The 19,885-nt window shown below is 35.9% G+C and overlaps 1 protein-coding gene across 1 annotated transcript; it reads left to right on the top strand.

The window, feature by feature from the left end:
• Positions 1 to 159: 159 nt before the first annotated feature.
• Positions 160 to 11,223, top strand: LOC120280510 (myosin-7-like). The gene is made up of 6 exons (XM_039287369.1): positions 160 to 313; positions 1,170 to 1,292; positions 7,664 to 7,749; positions 8,063 to 8,675; positions 9,245 to 9,322; positions 9,907 to 11,223. The coding sequence occupies exons 1-6, from the start codon at positions 266 to 268 to the stop codon at positions 10,960 to 10,962; spliced, it is 2,004 nt and encodes a 667-aa protein (XP_039143303.1). The 5' UTR covers positions 160 to 265; the 3' UTR covers positions 10,963 to 11,223.
• The last annotated feature ends 8,662 nt before the right edge of the window (positions 11,224 to 19,885 follow it).

The raw sequence follows: 19,885 nt of genomic DNA, 5'->3' as shown, positions 1-19,885 counted from the left end.
GATTAACATGATTTGATGACTTTTAAATGCAATCACTTTTTCATGTATACATCTTGATGTGCAATTGATGGTCAAACAAATGTATGTTTATTTCTTAAGCTATATTACCTAAAATGTCATCAAATTGTGTAATTGCTGCTTATCTGCACTCTCTAATTTTATACTTGTTGTTTGGCAGGCTGGTCTTATAGAAGCTCATGAAGATGCCATTCAGGAGTCCCTTGCTGCATTTAATGCTATTGCAGTTGGGTCTGGTTTACAGCGGATGAATTATGAAAAGCTTCTCCATAGCTTTTGCAAGAAGGCTTTCGAGGTATGGTGAAATTCATTTTCTTGTCGTCATGCCTGTTGTTTTGTCTGCTAGTTTGTCACATGAAATATTGAAATCCAAACTGCTGAAAGTTATTGATTTCTCTTTCTATGTAAAGTGATTGATTGCATATTAAATTAGATCTCTGGGGGTAGAATTGTAATAAGGTTTACTTAATTGATTGTGTATCAAGATTTATTCAAGTGGGGAAACTTTTTTCCATTGGTTATTATTACTTGTTGGTTGACTGACATCTCTCTTCATTGATGTGAGTGGTGCACATGCCTGTCTTTTTGTGTGCTCTTGGTTATGTCCAGAGGACATGCATAACTTTAACTTGTTAACAATATATATATATATTTTTGTTAAAAATAGTTGCATAGAAAAATAATTTTATGCTTTCTTTAATGTGCATGCTTGCATAAATCTATTTAGGAGTAAATGACTGCTGTTTCAGTTGGTGATGGTATTTTAATTTTCTTTTATTGCACCAGTGATTATCGTTGCATTGAACCACCAATGCTTTTATTTTACACATAATTGTCACGAGGATGTCATCGTTGACTTCATTATGTAGAATTTACTCCATATGTCGTCTCTTAGTTCACAAATTATTAGCTCATGAGTATGACATGTCATTTTCCAGATACATATAGAATTTTTTACTTGAAAGTGGGATTATGACTAATGGCATTCCCTTGTTCATTTTGAAAATAAGAAATCTTACTTATGATCAGAGTTTCTTATTTACAATATTTATGATAGAATGTATTAAAAAATATGCAAGCGGTTGAGCTTGTGAACAGTGACATAAGAAATGAGGTCATTGCAGGATTGTTCATAACTACTATTGTGACAGGATTACAAACGAACCACATTTTTAGAGGCTGATTTGCAGTGTTCAAAGGCAATACAAAACATAGAAAATAAGTTGAGGGCAGCTTGCCATGTTTCTGATGCGACACTTGGTAATATTATTCAGGTATACTTTCATTTATGCCCTTAGTATCTTTGATGATGTTAGACATTTACGTTGCATATAATGTTCTTGTTCTATCCATGGGATATGGCTTGCGATTTTTCTTTTGGAATTTTTTGTTTTTATGGCTGGCTCTCTTTTAAATGTAGGTTGTTCACTTCATTTGATATGTATTAGAATTCAATTGAGCTTGTTAAAGTCTCATTTGTTTATGGTTAGATAAATTTGGGTTCTAGGGGAGCCAAACAAAGGATGTAATTCTTGTGGCAATTGGAATTTGAAGAACTTGATGTTTGAGTAACAAGACTTTCTTAATCCAAACAAGTAAAAAGGAGAGATTTTTAGTTACTGTAAATGTGAATTCTCAATTTGTTGTGGTATTATTTTTATCTCCAATTAGTATACGTCTACTCAACAGTTGTGGAATCTTAAGATGTGTAGCTGTGTAATGGGAAATGCGCGGATTATTTGGGATGAGATAGGTTAGGTTTTGGAGATTTTTCAAATTGAATGAACTTATCTTTGTTGTAATTCTCAAACCTCAATTGAACTTGAAATGTGTAAGACCCTTATTACTATGGTCTATCATAGAAGGAATCTGGGTATTAAGAATGGAAATCCTGGAAGATCCTAGAAAACTATGAAAGCCCCTTTAAATCTCTTGGAACAGGCCACTTTAGCGTACTGTGAATTTTCTCAGGATCAGCTGCCACAGCTTTCAAAAGCATATGCCACAAATATTCCAGTTTGGGTTAAGCAAAAGAACATTTCTTCATATTAACAACTTGCTGATGTTGTTGAAGGCCGAGGGTGATGTGTAGGTACACGCAAGTGCCAATTCAAATCTGGGCAGTGGATTAATGTCATCAAAGAACACAAAAACAAATTTACTCAAATTCTGCTAAAAAACTTTACTCATCAATGACTGAGAAGTAGAAGTATATTAGAGAGGCCAAAAGGCATCACCAATAATTCTTTTTGCTTTTCATGTTTACAGAATGCAATCTTTGAAGTATCTGCAGATTTCACTCTAATCTAATGGTAATTGGATTCAGCTTAAGTAGTTTTTGGTTGAATGTAGTTGCCAGTGTTATTAAAAGTGCAATAAACACCCAAGCAAGGCTAGGTGAGATTAGTGCTTCATAACCCACTAGGCGAAGCACAATCAAAGAAGTGGTACCTAAACGAGCGCTTCAGCCCAAACACAAGGAAAAAAGCAAGAAAAGCTTGCCTTTGTTATTTTTCTCTTTTTTTTTCACATTTTTAAATGCTTTTTAGGAAACTATATTATAGAGTAACAAATGCTTTTTATGAAATATAAACAATTATACTTGGCAAGTGTAGTTTTGTAGTTTTGTATTTTTCAAAATTACTTAAGGCAACTTTTTGGAATATGGGAAGACCAAAAGAAATAAAACAAAGAAAGATATTAAAAAAAAAACAAGAAACTTCATAAGAAAACTGAAAGACTAATAGAGTTAGATGTTGATTATACTAGAATTAAGATTCTAAATTAGGTGTTGCATACTAAACTTGAAAGTTTAGATTGTCTTTTTATGTTTTTAAGTTAATGATTTTTGTTTTTGGATCTTCATTATTTTTAGTAGATGATTATTATGATAATTTAAGTTCAATCTTATGTAAATTCAATGTTTTTGTATATATTTTTTTATTTGTTTAAATAGCACTTCTTGTCGCTCAGGCAAGTGCCTCAAGTGGCACTTAGCATCTCCGGCGATTTACATTTTCATCTCCTTAAGGGCGCTTAACGTTTTTTTAATTGCACTAGTTGTTAATATAGTGGATTTCCAATTATGTGTAGTTGTAAATATATGAAAATATAGGAGGGCCAAATTTATTGTTTGGTTGGATGTAATTGGAAATATTGTTTATACGATTTTGTGTTTGATTTGAAGGATTTGTAAATCTAGATTCAGAAATGTATATTTATTTAGATGTATTTGAGTATGCTAATTTTATTGTATTAATTACTTTAATTATTAATTTAATTTTTATTTTAATTATTAATTACTTATTTTAATTTTAAATAATACTTTTTATTTTTATTTATTTATTTAAATGTTTTAATTATTATTTTAATTATTTATATATTATAATAATTATATAAAAATAAAAATAAAAATGCAAAGCATGATAGTCACATGTGACTTGCATGGGAGCTTCAAATCCTAGCATTTTGACTTACTTGCACTTCGGGAGTTAGGTAAAATCCCTCAAAATCAAAAGTTAAAGAATTTTTAGTTACAATGGATTTGATAAATCCACCCAATCAAACAATGGTTTTGGGGAATCATGCAACTCTATTAACACGGCGTTCCAAATCCTAGCAAACAAACACCTCATTAGAGAATATTGTTGCCGTTGCTAGCTTGTCCATGCTGGAATTGGAAATTTGTTCAGAATAATAATGTAGTTCAAAGTACGATAGTCTACACAAAGTCTCCATCTCTCGTCTGTTTTCTCTACATGCAGAACTAGGCTGGAACATAGGCTAGTGTTAGGTTTAATAGTACGAGAAGCAAGCATCTCGTTGACAATTTTTTCTATCTTATTCTTCTTGTGATAAGCATACTTGTAAGAACATACATTGGGTAGATTTGCTTCCTTAATAATTTCCCCTATTTTCATCTTCTTCAGGAGTCACAGGTGATATTGCTTAAATTTGCACAGTGATTTGGACCAAATTTTTCATCACAACAGAAATAAAGCCCTTTTCTTGCATTTTTTGAGCTTTTGCCTCGAATAGTTGCTGAAACCCTCCTTCCTTACGAAGGTTTGGTCACCCTTAGCTGTTCTATGTTCTTTGTCAAACTTTCATGTTTTTGTAAGCTTCAACAACTTGTTTGGAATGATTCATTGGGCTTGTAAGTTGTTGCATATTTCATAGGCTCCTGGCTAGGCTTAGTGACTCTAATGGGTTTTCCTTAGTACTTTGCAGGGCCCAATGCTTTTTTTCTTGGATGGTATGGGTAACATCCATTGTGTGTGCTTAATTCTTAGGTCAGCCTTCTCCAAGCTTTGCTTTGATGTTTTCTTTAAAGTCATTCATGAAAGCTCCAAAGAAGAAGTTTTCCACTGCATGCTTCAACTGTGATGATAGTAGCTTAAACTAGTCATGAAACTCCACTACACTTGTCTATTTGAGAGAAAGCATGTTAAAACGCACTCCAAGAGCGCATTGTACTCCTACCATCAATCCATTGAAACCAATTTAAAGCCTCTACTTCAAACACCACTACTTTCTCCAATTGGCGAAACTGGGATAAAGCTATAGGAATGCATTTCTTGCATCTTTCCCGTGGCACATTGTAGCTTATCCATTTTGTACTTTTGATTTTTTGAGCTAATTCATGCAATTCAAATATGTATTTTTGCCAAACTCGTATCTTTTTCTTGTTGTTCCTAAATGTTTCTTTATTATCTCCAGTTCCTTTGAGTTCTCAAATCTTGAATCTGTTTGCACACTAATAGTAACCCACAACCTGCTGAGCTTTGATACCAGCGATGTGTAGCCAGAAACAATGAGAAATAAGCAGGTTATATCAACCGGAAAGAATGTGTGAATGAACAATAAGCGTACTATATGCCTATGGCCAGATGAACGTAGGACAAAAACAAAGAAATACTAAGTAATAACAGAGGGATAGAAGAGCCGTAGATTGGCTCTTCGAGGGGCTAGATCCCTACAAAACCTTCCCTAAATTCAACCTTCCTTTTCTCTTGTGAGGGTTGCCTTCTAGGAAACCAATCTACAGGATACAGCTGCCACATGTCTTCTCAGATCTTCTGGGAAGAAAACAGATCTATAGCTGCCCCTTGTCTTTCACCTTCCGGGATTTCCATCCGTAATACCCTTATTTTTCTATAATAAAATTTAGCAATAAAGGGGCTAACATCATCAAATTCTATCCCCTTTTCTTTTTGATGATATGGACCTCCAGGTATGTCTCGGAACTATGCTACTTGTGCGCACTTCGATAGAAAATGTGAAGTTCTAATTAAGTGGATGATCTCCCTGAGATTTAGAGCGCCTGGGAATCTTATAAAGTGAATAATAACCAATTTCCCATGTTTCCCATTGAAGAGGAAACCTTGCTAATGATGTTTATCACAGGGAAAATAAGGGTATAAAGGATGGAAATCTTTGAAGGTCCTCGAAGCACTTGGCAGCTGCTGATTTCTTTTCTTCCTGGACAGTCCTAGAAGACATGTGGTAGTTGCAGATTGGTTTTCAAAAGAAATCTGTTGGGCTTTAAATACAAAATGGATGATTTTGTGGATGATTTTGCGAGGTCTAGCCCCTCGACCTCGCACCTCAGAGCTGATTATGAGCCTTCTTTCGTTCTGTTATTACTCCTTTTTTTGTCCCTATGTTCATCTGGTCATAGATAGATAGTACGCTTGTTGTTCATTCACTTGTTCTTTCTTCTTGTTGATCTAACTTATTTTTGGTGTTTCTTGTGAGATATTAGGATAATTTTGGGTGAGAAGGTTTGTTTTTAGAGGCTTATCCAATTAAGTGGACTTGTATTATTTTTTTTGCAATTCTAGAAACTTGAGTTAAACCAAACTGGAAGTTCAGATTTTAAAATCACTTGAAGTGGAATGGTTTAATTTTCGCAGACTTCTCAAATTGAATGAATTGGTCTTTCCTGCAATTCCCAAACTTGAAGTTAAACTGAAAGGAAATTATTTTTAAATGCAACCTTTTCCTTTGGTTTATTAAGAAGCACCACCTTTGTCAGAGCCAACTGCTGTCACATCGAAAATGTGTCATACTCATCAAAGCCTGGCCTTAGATGATGAAATGGTTGATTAGGAACTTTTATGTAGAGGACATTAAATGATATAGAAAAACCATTATGTTGTTACAAAATTACAATTAGACTAGAGGGATCAAGATAAAGAGCTATTCCTTAGGTTATGTCTGTAGGATGAGCTTGGCTTATACTTAGATATTTCAGCTTCACACAACATTTTTGCTTGGTTTGGTTTTTAAAACTCTGAATTGCCACTGAGTGCATGGTTCAATTTTTATAAGAAATTCAAATGAAAACAATTTGAGGGCTAATGAGATTGAACTCTTGAAGTTTAGTGGCATGTTTGTCAGTTTCTTTTGCATAATAAACCCCTTATGGATATTTCTAAATACATGCTTTTAGTTAGTATTAAAGTAACTAATTGTCCTACATCAATTAAATTGGTAGATAAGGGTAGAGGTATGGGTCTCAGCCTATTAGCATAACTTTTTGGGTTAAATCAAGCCTGTATAATATGTTTTTGGTTTGCATCTTACACAATATTAGAGCTTGTTTAATTAGCTTGTTTGCAACATGTCTAATTAATGGACTTGCATGTATGGAACTAATTAATTGCCCCCGCATCGATTAAGTTAGTATATCTCAATATAGGTATTTGAGTTTGGGTAGCATCCTTCCAGCTTAAGCTTTGGCAAACTTGTATAATGCGTTTGGTTTTCATCTAATAGAAGAAACAGATAGTAGATGGATAATCATGTTGCTGAATTAGTTCTGCCTGTCGCTCTAGTTTTTGAGGGTGGGAGTCTAGAAATTTAATTTAGTTTCTCTGCTCAAACCCATTTATTTGCAGAAATTTTATTGAAGTGAAAGCTGTTGAGATCTTTGCTATTTAACAGTACACCGGTGGGTCTATATCAGTAGTTCTCTGTCTTTCTGGGGTACTCGTCTTCTTGAAACCTGATATTGGCCTAAATTTGAATGCTTGTATTATATATAGAATTTCTTTCAATATAGTTAGTACTGTTTGCTTTTTTTCTTTCTTCTCCATGGATTCTTTATATATGTATATTTTTCTTATGCCTAGTGTTGGACCTTCTATATACCAGTTTCAATTTGAAGGCAATTTGGATGGCTTTACTCACATTTTCTTTGTCCAAAGGAGGATTTCGATGAATGAATGTATGATGAAATTATGGGAAAAAATATCATGCCTCAACTACAATTGCATAACTTAATACAATTAGGGTTATCAGGGAGTGAAGATTCTTCCATGGTGATTTATGCTTCAATGGCCTTGCCTTGTTGGGCATACCGTGTATTATGTTTGTCCGTAGGAAGTTTAACGTTACAAGCCACAAATTCTTTCCCAAAGGCTTTGTGGGGAGAATGCTCAGAGAGTTCTTTATTACACCTTTTATGATACATTTGTTTGTCAGTAGCATATTTCCATATGGTCATCATCCTATTGAGTGTGATTTGATGACGTTGCTTTTTTTTTATTAATTGTACATTGTTGCATCTTGATAGTGCTGAGGCACTAAATACGTTTAAGCTGTTAAAGATAGTGATCATTAACTTTTCTTGTCTGTATAGGTTCTGGATAATCTTCTCACCGAGTACAAGTCATCTTCACATGGTCCGGGAAAATGGAGGAAATTGGCAGCATTCTTACAACAATGGTTCGTTTCCAATTATTTTTACCCATTTTATGTACTAGATGAAACTCTCATTTTCTGATTAGCCATAGTATGCTTGTGTATTTGTGTTCAGTTGAGTCCATATACTTTTTGTCAGCGTGACATGGGTTGGCCATGTATTTTAGGCGAAACACATATTTACTGATTTGTGAACTTTTATTCTTGGTTAGTGTTGCAGTGGTTCAGCACCAAATCAGAATTACATCTCTTGATATGAAAATTTGAAGTCAGTTTTTACTTGAATTTAATATCTTTGTGAACCCGTGTAAACTCTTGACTTTTATTGATTTTGCAGTTTGAAAGGGCCGATACTTGACCTTGTTAATAAGCAATTAGATCAAATCATCTCTGAGAGGAGTGCTCTTGAGCTAAAATGCCGTGCATTTGAAGACAAATTAGGTTTGCTTCAGAAGCAGCTTGAAGCAAATGAGAGACACAGGGCAGAATATTTGGCACGCTACGAGAAAGCTCTAAGTGACAAGCAAAACATTTCTGCAGAGTATAGTCAAACTATTATGAACTTGAATAGCAAGTGCAACACATTGGAGGAGCGCTGTTTGAGTCTTTCCAAAGCTTTAGAACACGTGAAACGTGAATCCTCTGATTGGAAAACTAAATACGACAATAGCTGTTTGGAGTTGCAAGCTGTGGAAGAGAAATTCACTGCACAAATTGCTGCTCTGGAGTCTAGGAGAAGTATTGCTGAAGGAAGATTGGCTGCAGCTTGTGAACAAGCTAAATCTGCTGTGGAAGAGGCATCTGAATGGAAGAGGAAATATGATGTTGCTACTGGAGAACTCAAGACAGTGCTGGAGAAGTCAACATTTGCCCAGAAACGGTCAAATAAGGAACTGCAAACCAGGGAAGATGCTTTGAGGGCTGAGTTCTCCAACTTTTTAGCCAGGAAGGTAATTTTCCCTTTGTTTTTGACATGCTTGGGTCTCTTTTCTTGTGTTTGGTGCTTTCAATACTCCAGGTTGAGGGACTTACAGATAGACAAATCACTTCTAAAAACATCTTTTGTGTTGCATTTCTTTTCTAGGTGTTTATACATGTATGACCCTATACAATTTTGATTTATATTTACATCTTTAAAGAACTTCATATAAGTAACTATATAACCTTGCTAGCTAAATATCTCTTTAAATCGAATTATATTTTTATTTTAAGATACAGAATAGAAGTGAAAAGACCTGTTAATCTTTTATATAATATTTTGAATTTTTTTGGACCCATATAAATTAGAATAGAAGTGTCAATCTCTCTATCACTGATGGTTATTAAATGATAGAAGATGATTGACTTTAACCCAAGTGTTTATGCCTAATAATTTGACATTTGTGAGTGTATTTTTAAGTTGAACTTTGAAGGAGAAAATGTGTAGCATGAAGATTTTATGTCCATCTGTGGCAAAAGGTTATCTTTGTCTTTTTCATCTTCAATATTCTTTACCAAACTTCATACTTCATTGCTGTAGGAGGAGGAAATCAAAAATTTGATTGTCAAGTTTGATAATGCTGAGAATCAATCAATTAACCTGGCTTCACAACTGAAGGTAAGATTGTCTCTTCACTTCACTGAAATGCGATCTTTTTATAAGTTTCATGTTGATATTATAGTTAAAAGGGTAAAATATCTGGATCACCCAATTATTCGGATATTTCTATTTGGATTACTGAATTATAAAAATTTTAATTGGGTCACTCAACTTTAGAATTACGGCCAATTGGGTCCCTGGTGCTCACGCCGTTAATGGCGTGCTGATGTGGCGGTACATGTCATCTATTTTTTCGCCACATTAACAGTACCACATGACAAAATATCATTTTCCCCGTCAACACTTCCATGTTGTTAATGATGCCACATGAAATACCATGTCACTCAACATTGCAATGTTAACATGTATCGCCAACGTGGCAATAAATGTGTGACATGCACCGTCACGTCAGCCCACCGTTAATAGTGTAGGCACCAATATTAAAAACAACCACAATTCTTTAAGTTGGGTGACCAAATTAAAATTTTTTATAATTTAATGACCCATATAAGAATACCCGAATAAGTGGGTGACTGTTTAGGTATTTTACCCTAGTTAAAATGATGAAATTAGGGTAATAACTGCTGCTGCTTATTTGTAAGGCTGCTGAATCAAAACTGAAGAACCATGAATTGGAGGCCTTATCCTTGAGGGATGAAATCAACGAGTTAAATGAGAAGCTAGATTTTGCTAAAACTACAGCTTTATCACATGAAAGAGAAGCCCGAATTCTTGAACAGGAGAAGAACCATCTTCAAGAGAAATTTATACTGGAATGCAAGAAATTTGATGAAGCAGATGAGAGGTGCAGGGCTGCTGAAAGGGAAGCAAAAAGAGCAATTGAACTGGCAGATGCTGCTCGTGCTGAAATGGTTACTGCAGAAAAGGAGAAAAATGAAGTCCAACAATTGGCAGCAGAGAGATTGGCACTAATTGAAAGAGCTGAAAGACATGTTCAAAGTTTAGAAGGGGAGAAATCAAAGCTGATGGAAGAAATTGAAAAGCTGCGCCAATCAGAAACTGATGTGGTCTCCAAGGCGGTTCTGCTTGAAAGCAGAGTTGAGGAAAGGGAGAGAGAAATTGAGGAGATGCTTAGTCAGAACAATGCACAAAGGTCCAATACAGTCCAAGTTCTTGAATCTCTTTTGGCAACAGAACGTAAAGCTCGAGCTGAGGCAAACAGCAGAGCAGAAGCCTTGTCCTTACAACTTCAAGCAACACAAGGCAAATTGGATGCACTTCATCAGGAGCTCACAGCTGTTCGACTGAATGAGAATGCCTTAGATGGCAAGCTCAGAACTGTGCCACATGGCAAGCGATTACGGACTGGTGACTACTTGGGGACAGATTCTGTCCAAGATATGGATGTAGACTTTGAGGTAAAGGGCAGAAAGAGAGCAAAGACTAGCACAAATCATTTAAAGTTTACTCATACTGACGATGGTGCCTCTGCATTCCATGGAGATGATAGAAACCAGAGTCAGCAGACTGAAGAAACTGAAACTGAGGACTATGCAAAGTTCACTGTCTTAAAACTGAAGCAGGAGCTTACAAAGCATGGATTTGGCGCACAGCTGCTGCAATTAAAGAATCCAACCAAGAAAGATATACTAGCATTATATGTGAAGTTGGTTCTCAAGAAGCAGCTGTATTCATGACCCCTTCATTATCTATATCAACTTGGCAGCAAATATAGAGTTTGATATTTCTCAGATTGTGTAATCTGTGTTTTCGTAGGGTATCTGGATCATTTTATGACATCTTTAGATCAAATGAAGCGTTATTTGTGGTCATTGATGAAGAAATGTTGTGATTAGTCCATGTTTGTATTTGATTTGTTTGATTTTGATATCTTGCAGGTTGTAACTTAGGGATATGACTTTTAGCCAAAAAATATATTGTGAGCTCTTTTATTCTTACCCGGCCTTTAATTAGGGTTGACCAGTTAAAAATAATAGATCACAAATTAAATTTTATTTTTTTATTTTTTATTTTTTATTTTTTATTTTTTATTTTTTTATTTTTAGACTTCAAGGGATTGTGAGTTCATTTTAATAAGAGGCAAGCCTTTAATGTTAATTACCCCTGACTAATGCATGGGAACCTCCGATTAAGAACAAGTGAATGAGAAGCAACAAATATGAGAGATTAATTTGATCAATTACATAAATTTAATTGAGAATACAAAGATTAGAAAACTTTAACTCTCATAATACTATCTTTCTAATCTCTCTCTATCTTTACATAATTTGAGTCTATTTTGATTTTGTTTTATTTTAACTTTTTGCCTAAAATCACGCTGAGGATGCCTCCTTTGACTTTGTTGACCTTGGTCTTTTTTTTTTTTTCCTTGTTTGTATCTTGAATATTAACTGGATTTCAAGTTGTAACTTCTTTATGTTTGTGAATCACAAACTTGATTTCATTTGATTTACATTTTTTTGAAAACCTTGGCATTCCGCGCTTGTGAAGCTTTCTATCTTGGACTCATGAAGCTTTTTACTCTTTGACTTGTGATGTCTTCAGATTCCTGAACTCATTTGTCTCATCATTTGAACTTTTCAAGCCTCGACTCTCCTATGCTTTTAAACCTTAGCTTGTGCATCTCTGAGTCATGACCATTCATATGATTCGATCACTAACTTGATTGCTTTGACTTGTTTTTTTTTTTAAAGAATATTTTATGGATTTTGGGTGGTGATCCTCATTTGTCTGTGGATCATAAACTTGATTTTTTTAGTTTTTGGTGTTTGAAGGTTCAGTGTCTCGCATTTGTGAAACCTCTTTCTTCATCATTATCAAGGAAACATTTTTTTTTGTCAATTCACTTGAAACATTTTTTTTTTCTTCTGCTCAAGCTAATTTTACTCCGAGAATCTTTTTTTTTTCACTAATTTCAGACAGAGATCCCTCGTTTATGAGCCAATTCTGGAGAGAATTGTTCCGCTTTACGAGGGCACTCGCTTGTCGATGAGTAGCGCATATCACCCTCAAACAGATGGGCAGACGGAGATCCTTAATCGGTACTTGGTGGACTATCTACGTTGCTTTGCCGGCGAATACCCGAAGCAATGGTATCACTTCCTGGCTTGGGCGGAGTGGCATTACAACACATCTTGGCACTTAGCAATCCAGATGTCGCCATATGAAGCTGTGTACGGGCGGGCACCCCAACTTTACTTGACTATGTGGGATCAAACACCGCTGTGGAGGAAGTTCATAACCTACTTTCTGATCGGACATGGATTCTGGCAACACTCCGGGATAATCTCAGTCGAACACAACAGCGTATGAAGAACCACACTGATACAAAGCTCACAGATGCTTCCTTCGAGGTTGGCGATTGGGTCTTTGTGAAACTACAACCGTATCGACAACGGTCCCTAACACATCAACCTTCTTACAAACTTTCCAAGAGGTTCTTTGGGCCCTTCAAAATCCTGGAACGGATAGGGGACGTGGCTTACCGTCTTGAGCTTCCAGATATGGCTCAGTTGCATAATGTCTTTCACATTTCCAAGCTCAAACTTTGTCGGGGGGATCCTTCCATCCAAGAGCTGCCACTTCCACGGGAATTCAAGGCCAATCACCCCGTCTTCCAACCAGTGGATATCCTCCGTTCCCGTTTGGTGTTATTGCAAGGTCAGCTAGTTAAACAATTTCTGGTTCAATGAGAGAACCAGTCCGCTGCGGATGCAACTTGGGAGACTGACACAGAGCTCAGCCAGAATTTTCCTTGTTTTAGACTTAAGGGCAAGTCAACTTCCAAAGGGACAGCAATTGTAACGGTCAAGGGTCAAAAAGAAGCGGTCAATGGTCAAGATACCAGCAGTCTGAGGAGGAGCAATAGGAAGGCAGCACCTGGCATGCGGTTTGATGATTTTATAGTGGGATGATTATTAGGAGATTACCTCGTAATCAATGGGTTATATTAGTGATTGTTAACCTTAACCAGTAGTTTGGTGTAGCGTGATGCTCAAGGCACTCTTGTATGAAGGTTGTTATTTTCAAAGAGAATATAAATATCAAATGAGAGGATGAGTGCGCAGCTGGCCTATCATTCATCTCCTTTTTCTCTCTTTTCTCTCTCATCTTCCCTTTTCTCTCTCTCCTTTTCCTCTTCTTTCCTTTTTCACCTCTTTCTCACCTCCCTTTTTACTCTCTTTCCTGGTTATTCCACAGCTTTTCATTGAACTCAGTGAGAAACCAAACCCTAGCCACCAACCGAGGCGCTATAGATTATTTATAGGTAATAACTCAAACCTGAGCGCGCCTATTGCATTTTTAACACCTTTAGATTCATCAATCTTATCAGATCTAAGTTACCTGTCACCACCAAAATTAGATCGTTTCCTCTATTGCTTCTTTCAAGCTTGTCTTGATTGTTACAGCATCAGTTTCTTGGGTAATAGTCTTGAGTGGGTACCCAACTATGGGCAAATTTCAAATTGGGTACCACACTAGAATTTGTTTCTTTTGGATACCCCACTATGATTGGTCTTCAACGGGAGGATACTCGTGCATTTTAGTGAGAATTTACCTACGTGGCAGCCAGAGCAAATACGTGGAGCATGGTTTAACACATCACATGATGACGTGGGAGCGCCAGCGAGGCTGACTTAAACCACATCGCAAGGAATATCCTAGTCAGCAGGTTTTAATGGCCACATCATCAGCCTTGTCTTCTCCCTTTCGTCTTTCTCTTTTCCTCCCTCTTCTTCTTATTTTCTTTTCCATCACACAAGGCAGAACACCATCCAGAACATTAGGACATTAGGGTTTTTGCAAGATTGAACCCATTCGACAAAGTATCCAGCCGAAAATATATTCTACTGTGAGGTTGAGGCTACACTTTGGAGAGGTAACATGGAGGTTGACTAGATGATAAGACTTGTAGATGTTGGAGAACCTGAATACCGTAAGTCTTTTCTTCTCTTCTCTTTTAAAGTGCCACGGATTCAAGTATGGCTGAATGTGGGGTTCCGAAATTGGGGGTGGGGTGGGGTTTAAGTTTAGTTTGGACTTAGAATCAAAGCTTGGTCCCAATGTTGTATGTAGGGTCCCGAATTAGGGGAATGTAGTTGATATGAAGGGGTTTTAAAGTGTTTTGCCTGGATTAAGGCATCCACAGTTAGGGTTTTATAGGGTTGAAAAGGCATAAGCTAAGTAGGCTTAGTAATATTGTTCTTCAATCTCTTCCCTTTATTGTGTGAAAAGTATATGCAAGTTTGTAAAACCTTTATACATTACATTCTCTAGAGGTTCATCATCTTTTTTGTATTATGGGATAATTTCCTCAATAATTGCATAGTTTTTAGGAATGACACAATTATTACATAGTCATTTTAGTAGAGTTCTATGTAAGTATGATTTTACAGAATGAATGATAAAACTGATCTGTTAATAGAAGATGACATGTTTTGCTAATATAGATTGAAATGAGACCCATTATATATATGGTATCCATTTTGATACTTGGCCCTAGTTTGGTACCTTTCCTAGATATATTGTTGTTCTATATATATATATATATATATATTTGGATCTCATCTCAATTTATCATTTCTTAGAGATCTATATATATATCTAGTTAATTATCCACGTTCCTGTGATACATATATATATCTAGCTAATTTTCCATGTTTCTGTTAAATAGTATATGATCATTGTCAGATTTAGTTCCTCACCTGACACTATTTATAGTATTTGATAAACAATCTAGTTTTTTTTTCAGCATTGGGTTTAGAGTATTTTCCTATTGCTATGTTTTGTACTTGTGGTGACATATACAAATGGGTTGACTATACAATGGTAGGATATGTTGATTACTGTTGTGCTGATAAATTATCCAAATTAGAAATAATTAACATGGCAAAGGAGCTCAACTTACAAGTAGAGGGTAGCACTTTTTGGTGGATGCATGTGGATGTTGGAATGAAAGCACTAGTGGAAATTAAAAATGACATGGATGCTCTTTCAATGGCATGAAAGGTTGATCGTAGAAGGTTAATGAATGTGTATGCCAAAGTATGCAAAGTGGGATGCAGTATTGATGATCATAATGCAATAGGGGTAGAATTGGGTAAAGATGCAACAAAGGATAGAGGGAAAGAAATAGAAGAAGCAAGTCAGTCACAGGTAAGTGATCTACATGACTCAGACTACAGCTTTAATAATGATGATTTTGAGGATCTTGTGGAGGAATTTCCTGAAGAGAATGAGCATGAGGAGGAAGCGCCCGAGGAGGAAGAAATTGAGGAAGAGCATCAAACAATTACTGAAGAAGACACCAGGGAGACTGAAATTAATTATGGACATGATGATCCTGAAATTCTTAATTCTGAAGAATTGCAATCATGCTCTAGCACTGATGAGAAAGATTTGGAATCATCAAAACCTAAGTATTATGAGTTTAATGAAGAATCTGATATGAAAGATCCAGAGTTCAAAATTGGCATGAAGTTCAGGAGCTTTAAATAGGTTAGAGAAGCTGTCAAAAGCTATGCTATAAAGAACAGATGTGTTATGAATTTCAAGCCAAATAACAATAAAAGATGCAAAGCTTTTTGCAAAAGAGGTTGCCCTTGGTATCTATGGGCTTCTCCCATGTATACAGACAAAGATACTGTGCAAATTAAGTCTGGTATCCTAAAGCATGAATGCACAAGAGGGCATAATATTAGGCATGTCAGTGCCTAGTGGATAGCGAGGAATTACGTGGAGAAATTCAGAGTTGATCCATCTTGGAAGGTTGCAAGCATTATTCAAGCTGTCAAGCATAATCAACAAGCTGACATAAGTAGTCTTAAAGCTTGGAGGGCTAAGTGCATTGTTCTTAGGTGATCAACTTTTGGTTTTTTTTCCTTCTTTCTTCTTTGTTGCCCTTAAGAGAATTCACTTGAATCAATTCCAACAAAGTTGTGAATCAATTCCAACCAACGGCTTTGAGAGTTTCTCATACTATATATTCTTGGAATCATGGCAACACCTCCATTGTAGGAAAACTATTCTAATTAATACTTCTCCACTCTCTGTATATCTATACTATCTTTTTGCCTCCTCTTTATTAAAGATAAAGTTCTCCACTCCATATTTTTAATAAGGATATTTTTGGGAGGGTGAAGATTGGTGGGAAGGGGTGGTGTGGGTGACAGAATGGTAAATGCATTTCTTATGGGTAAAAAAAATATTTTGGGGCCTTTTGTTTTGGAACCAACATATATCCCATCAAAATGTCTTGGTTCTTTACCATTGTTGAAATCATAAAGCCTCGTGTGAATCAAATTTGTGAACCTCAACAACACTCTTATCGCGTTTGGTTAGGTGTAATTAAAAATGCAATGGATTTCAAATTACAATGTGGTTGTAATTACTGTATTTAAAAATACAAGAAGTGTTAAATCTAGTGTTTGGTTTGATGTAATTGCAATGTTGGATTATAAAAGTTTGTATTTGGTTTGAGGGATTTGTAAATTTAGATTTGATTTATGGTCACCTAAGGTAAGATTATTTTATATTCTATAATCACTAGTCTTTATTAATTATAAAATAAACAATTATATATATATATAACATTATTAAATATTGGTTGTATTAGTTCAATTCATATAAATATTTCTATAATCAATAAAATTATTTTTAAAAATATGAAACCATAGAGAAATGAGCATCTTTCATTAAATATATTTTATTTATTTAATAGTTATGTTAAATATGTTATGCTTATCCCTCTAATCTATTTTAGCCCTGATAATTATTTATAAGCATATATTGTGTAGTTTTATGATAAAAAATAATGTGTTAAATTAATAAATTTCTTCTTTGGAATATGCCATAACATATTTTCATTTTAAAAGAATAATTTAAAAATAATTAAAAAATGATAAATTATCTAATCCATGGTCAAAAATTATATATTTTTTAATTTAAAATTAAAATAATTGTTTGGGTACTATTTGTAGAGGATTTAAATTTAATATAACACTTTTAAATATATTTGATAAGTGGCTGGAATGAGGATCAAATAACCCACATCTAAACTTCACGTGACAATCATGTGAGATATACTTTATAAATTAAAATCCTGCACTTTGAACTACATCCACATCCCTTGACTTTTTAGAATCCAGCTAAACAAACAAAGGATTTTCAATGATTTTGTAATTGTAATTACAGAAAGTTCCAAATCCTGTGAAACAAACACCACTTTAATTGAGCTTTTAAACCAACTTTTTTAAACATGGATCTTATTAGTAGGAATATTGCATGGTACGATCTCATAATTGAGCTAAGATGGGATATGGATGAAATTAGATCCTCAACTCTCCCAAGGTTGATATTGTTTACTAATGCACCTTGGGGCCTAAGGTTAGTAATGTGATTGCAGGTTTTGCCATTTTGAATTCTAACTACATGATCTTTCTTGTAGGGTGTTGTAAATTCAGGTAGACTCAAGCTCAATTCCGAAATTGTGGTAATGGTGTTTTTTTGCTTGGGATTTGAATATGATCATTGATCATGCTTTCATTGACTGTGTGGAACTATATCAAACTATAACACAGAAACTTGTTTCTTAGGCACCACTTGACGTGCCTTGTCCACATTCATCAAAAGAAAAAAAAAACTACTTTGTGAAAAAACTATTTTAGATGAAAAAATAGGATGAGGATAATTAACCCCCTTTGAGGAGATCTATCCAACAAAAGCAAAGGTAAGAGACATACATATAAGAATTTCAAAAACTACTTTGTGAATAGTTTAATCAATCCAATTGTAATCCTCGTTATGAAAGTTGAGAGACATACAAACATGAATTCAAAAAGCTAAACATATTTAACACATTTGTACCAATAGATACAACCGAACAATTGATTACTGATTGTAGACATCCTCTAAAGATCCAAGCATGATGGACTTGATAAGTGCTTGTGTGATATGAATGCGAAGCATTCTTTCCTTATGTTGAGCATTACTTTTCTCGGGTTTTTACACTAACATGTGTGTTTTTATGTTACTTTCGTGCAGGTAGGGTTGTGAGGCCGAGTATGAAGGAAAAAAGCCAATGTGGATCATAATGCACCGATTTTGGAGGAAATCTTGCTAAGGTTCAAACGCGAAGACATAGGTCGGGTGCGAGATGCTAGAGTGTGTGCCAACCTCCCCGTATTTGAGTTAGCACAACCATTTGGAGGTGCACAAGGGCAGTCACACTTAAGCATTCCGACTTATGCACATAGAACAAGATCTCCATCAACTTATCCGTCATTGAAGAAGAAAAGCGATCCACGGCATAAACGTTTGTCTGTTTATGTTACCTCGATGAAAAGTGGATTCGGGAGTATTTTTTTGGTAGGTTACTATAGTAGGTTACTGTAGCAATTACTGTAGCAGGTATTGTTCACAGCCGCCCGAGAAAATAGGATTTCAGAGAATCCACATGGGCGTGTGGAAATTATACACGCCCGTGTGGAAATTCCACATGGGCGTGTGTAAAATCCACAGGCCCGTGTGGTCGCCCGATTCCAACCCTATTTAAAGCCGATTCAGCCTCGATTTCAGCATTCTTTTCTCCATCTTTTCCCAAACTTGAGAGAGGGCTTCGGCTAGAGTTTTGAGGGGTATTGGCTAGGGTTTTGGAGAGGTTCTACGGCTCCGACATCGTGCGTCGTTTGGAAGAAGGTTATTGGGAGAGCTTTCGTCGGCACCGATCCGGCGAGGTGTATCCTAGGCCGGACAAAGGATCCCTTGCGACGAGTGGAGGACTCTCCACAAGACCATCGACACGAACATCGAGGGGGTTTTCTATGGATTCATTGCTTTTACATTCTATTTCTTTGATTGTACTTAGCCCCATGGAGAGCTAAACCCCTAGTGGGTACTTGGGTATTTGTGAACCCTAGGATGTATTTGTTTCATTGAATCTCTTTATTATGCTTTCAATTAATTGATGTTTACTGTGAGTTCCAACCTTGAATGCTTGATTGTATGAACATTTCCCCTAGAGTGACACTAGGGTTGAGAGTTCTCGTTGGTAACCTTGTGAGTGAGTGACACACCACGAGCGTTAGACAAAGCTAGGTTGGAGAGGGTTGAGAGGGTGAGTCGAGAGATACAGGAGCGTCCTCTTTCCCCTCCGACGTGATAGATTCTACCTCCGTTCCTCGAGTTCTTTGTGGCCATAATAGAGTGAATGGTCTAAGGGATAAACTTCCGCTGGGGCTTAGTTGCACGTGCAACGGAGTGAAGCGTGGATGTGATCTTAGTATCTAGGGCTTAATTGTGGTTAGGGATTTTCCACCTGGAACAAAGGGTTAGGTCTATAATTAGGAAGAGATTTATCACTTGGAATCCCTAGAGCTCATTGCAACTCTATGCGAGTGCGAGGTTGAGAGGTTATCTAATCTCTCCTCCGGGACATGTATAGAGTTAGGCATAATTGATATTAGATTTGGGACTATGTAATTAAGGATTTCCACGACTCACCATTGCATTGATTAGAAAGCATAACAGAGGGTTCTTGCACTTGAAACAATTATCCTAGGTGGAGCATTATCCGAGTACCCAATCTTTATCGATTGCCTT

The sequence above is a fragment of the Dioscorea cayenensis genome, chromosome 17 (assembly GCF_009730915.1).
Source record: "Dioscorea cayenensis subsp. rotundata cultivar TDr96_F1 chromosome 17, TDr96_F1_v2_PseudoChromosome.rev07_lg8_w22 25.fasta, whole genome shotgun sequence".
Taxonomy (NCBI): domain Eukaryota; kingdom Viridiplantae; phylum Streptophyta; class Magnoliopsida; order Dioscoreales; family Dioscoreaceae; genus Dioscorea; species Dioscorea cayenensis.
Note: the sequence above shows the minus strand (reverse complement) of the source record. Positions and strands in the feature narration are given on the sequence as shown.

What these genes read in the sequence shown, in the direction of transcription:
- LOC120280510 (XM_039287369.1), top strand. Translation starts at nt 266, where the DNA reads ATGAATTATGAAAAGCTTCTCCATAGCTTTTGCAAGAAGGCTTTCGAG. An exon ending in GCAGCATTCTTACAACAATG is followed by an intron (nt 7,750 to 8,062) that starts GTTCGTTTCCAA and finishes TTGATTTTGCAG; the next exon opens with TTTGAAAGGGCCGATACTTG. An exon ending in CCAACTTTTTAGCCAGGAAG is followed by an intron (nt 8,676 to 9,244) that starts GTAATTTTCCCT and finishes TCATTGCTGTAG; the next exon opens with GAGGAGGAAATCAAAAATTT.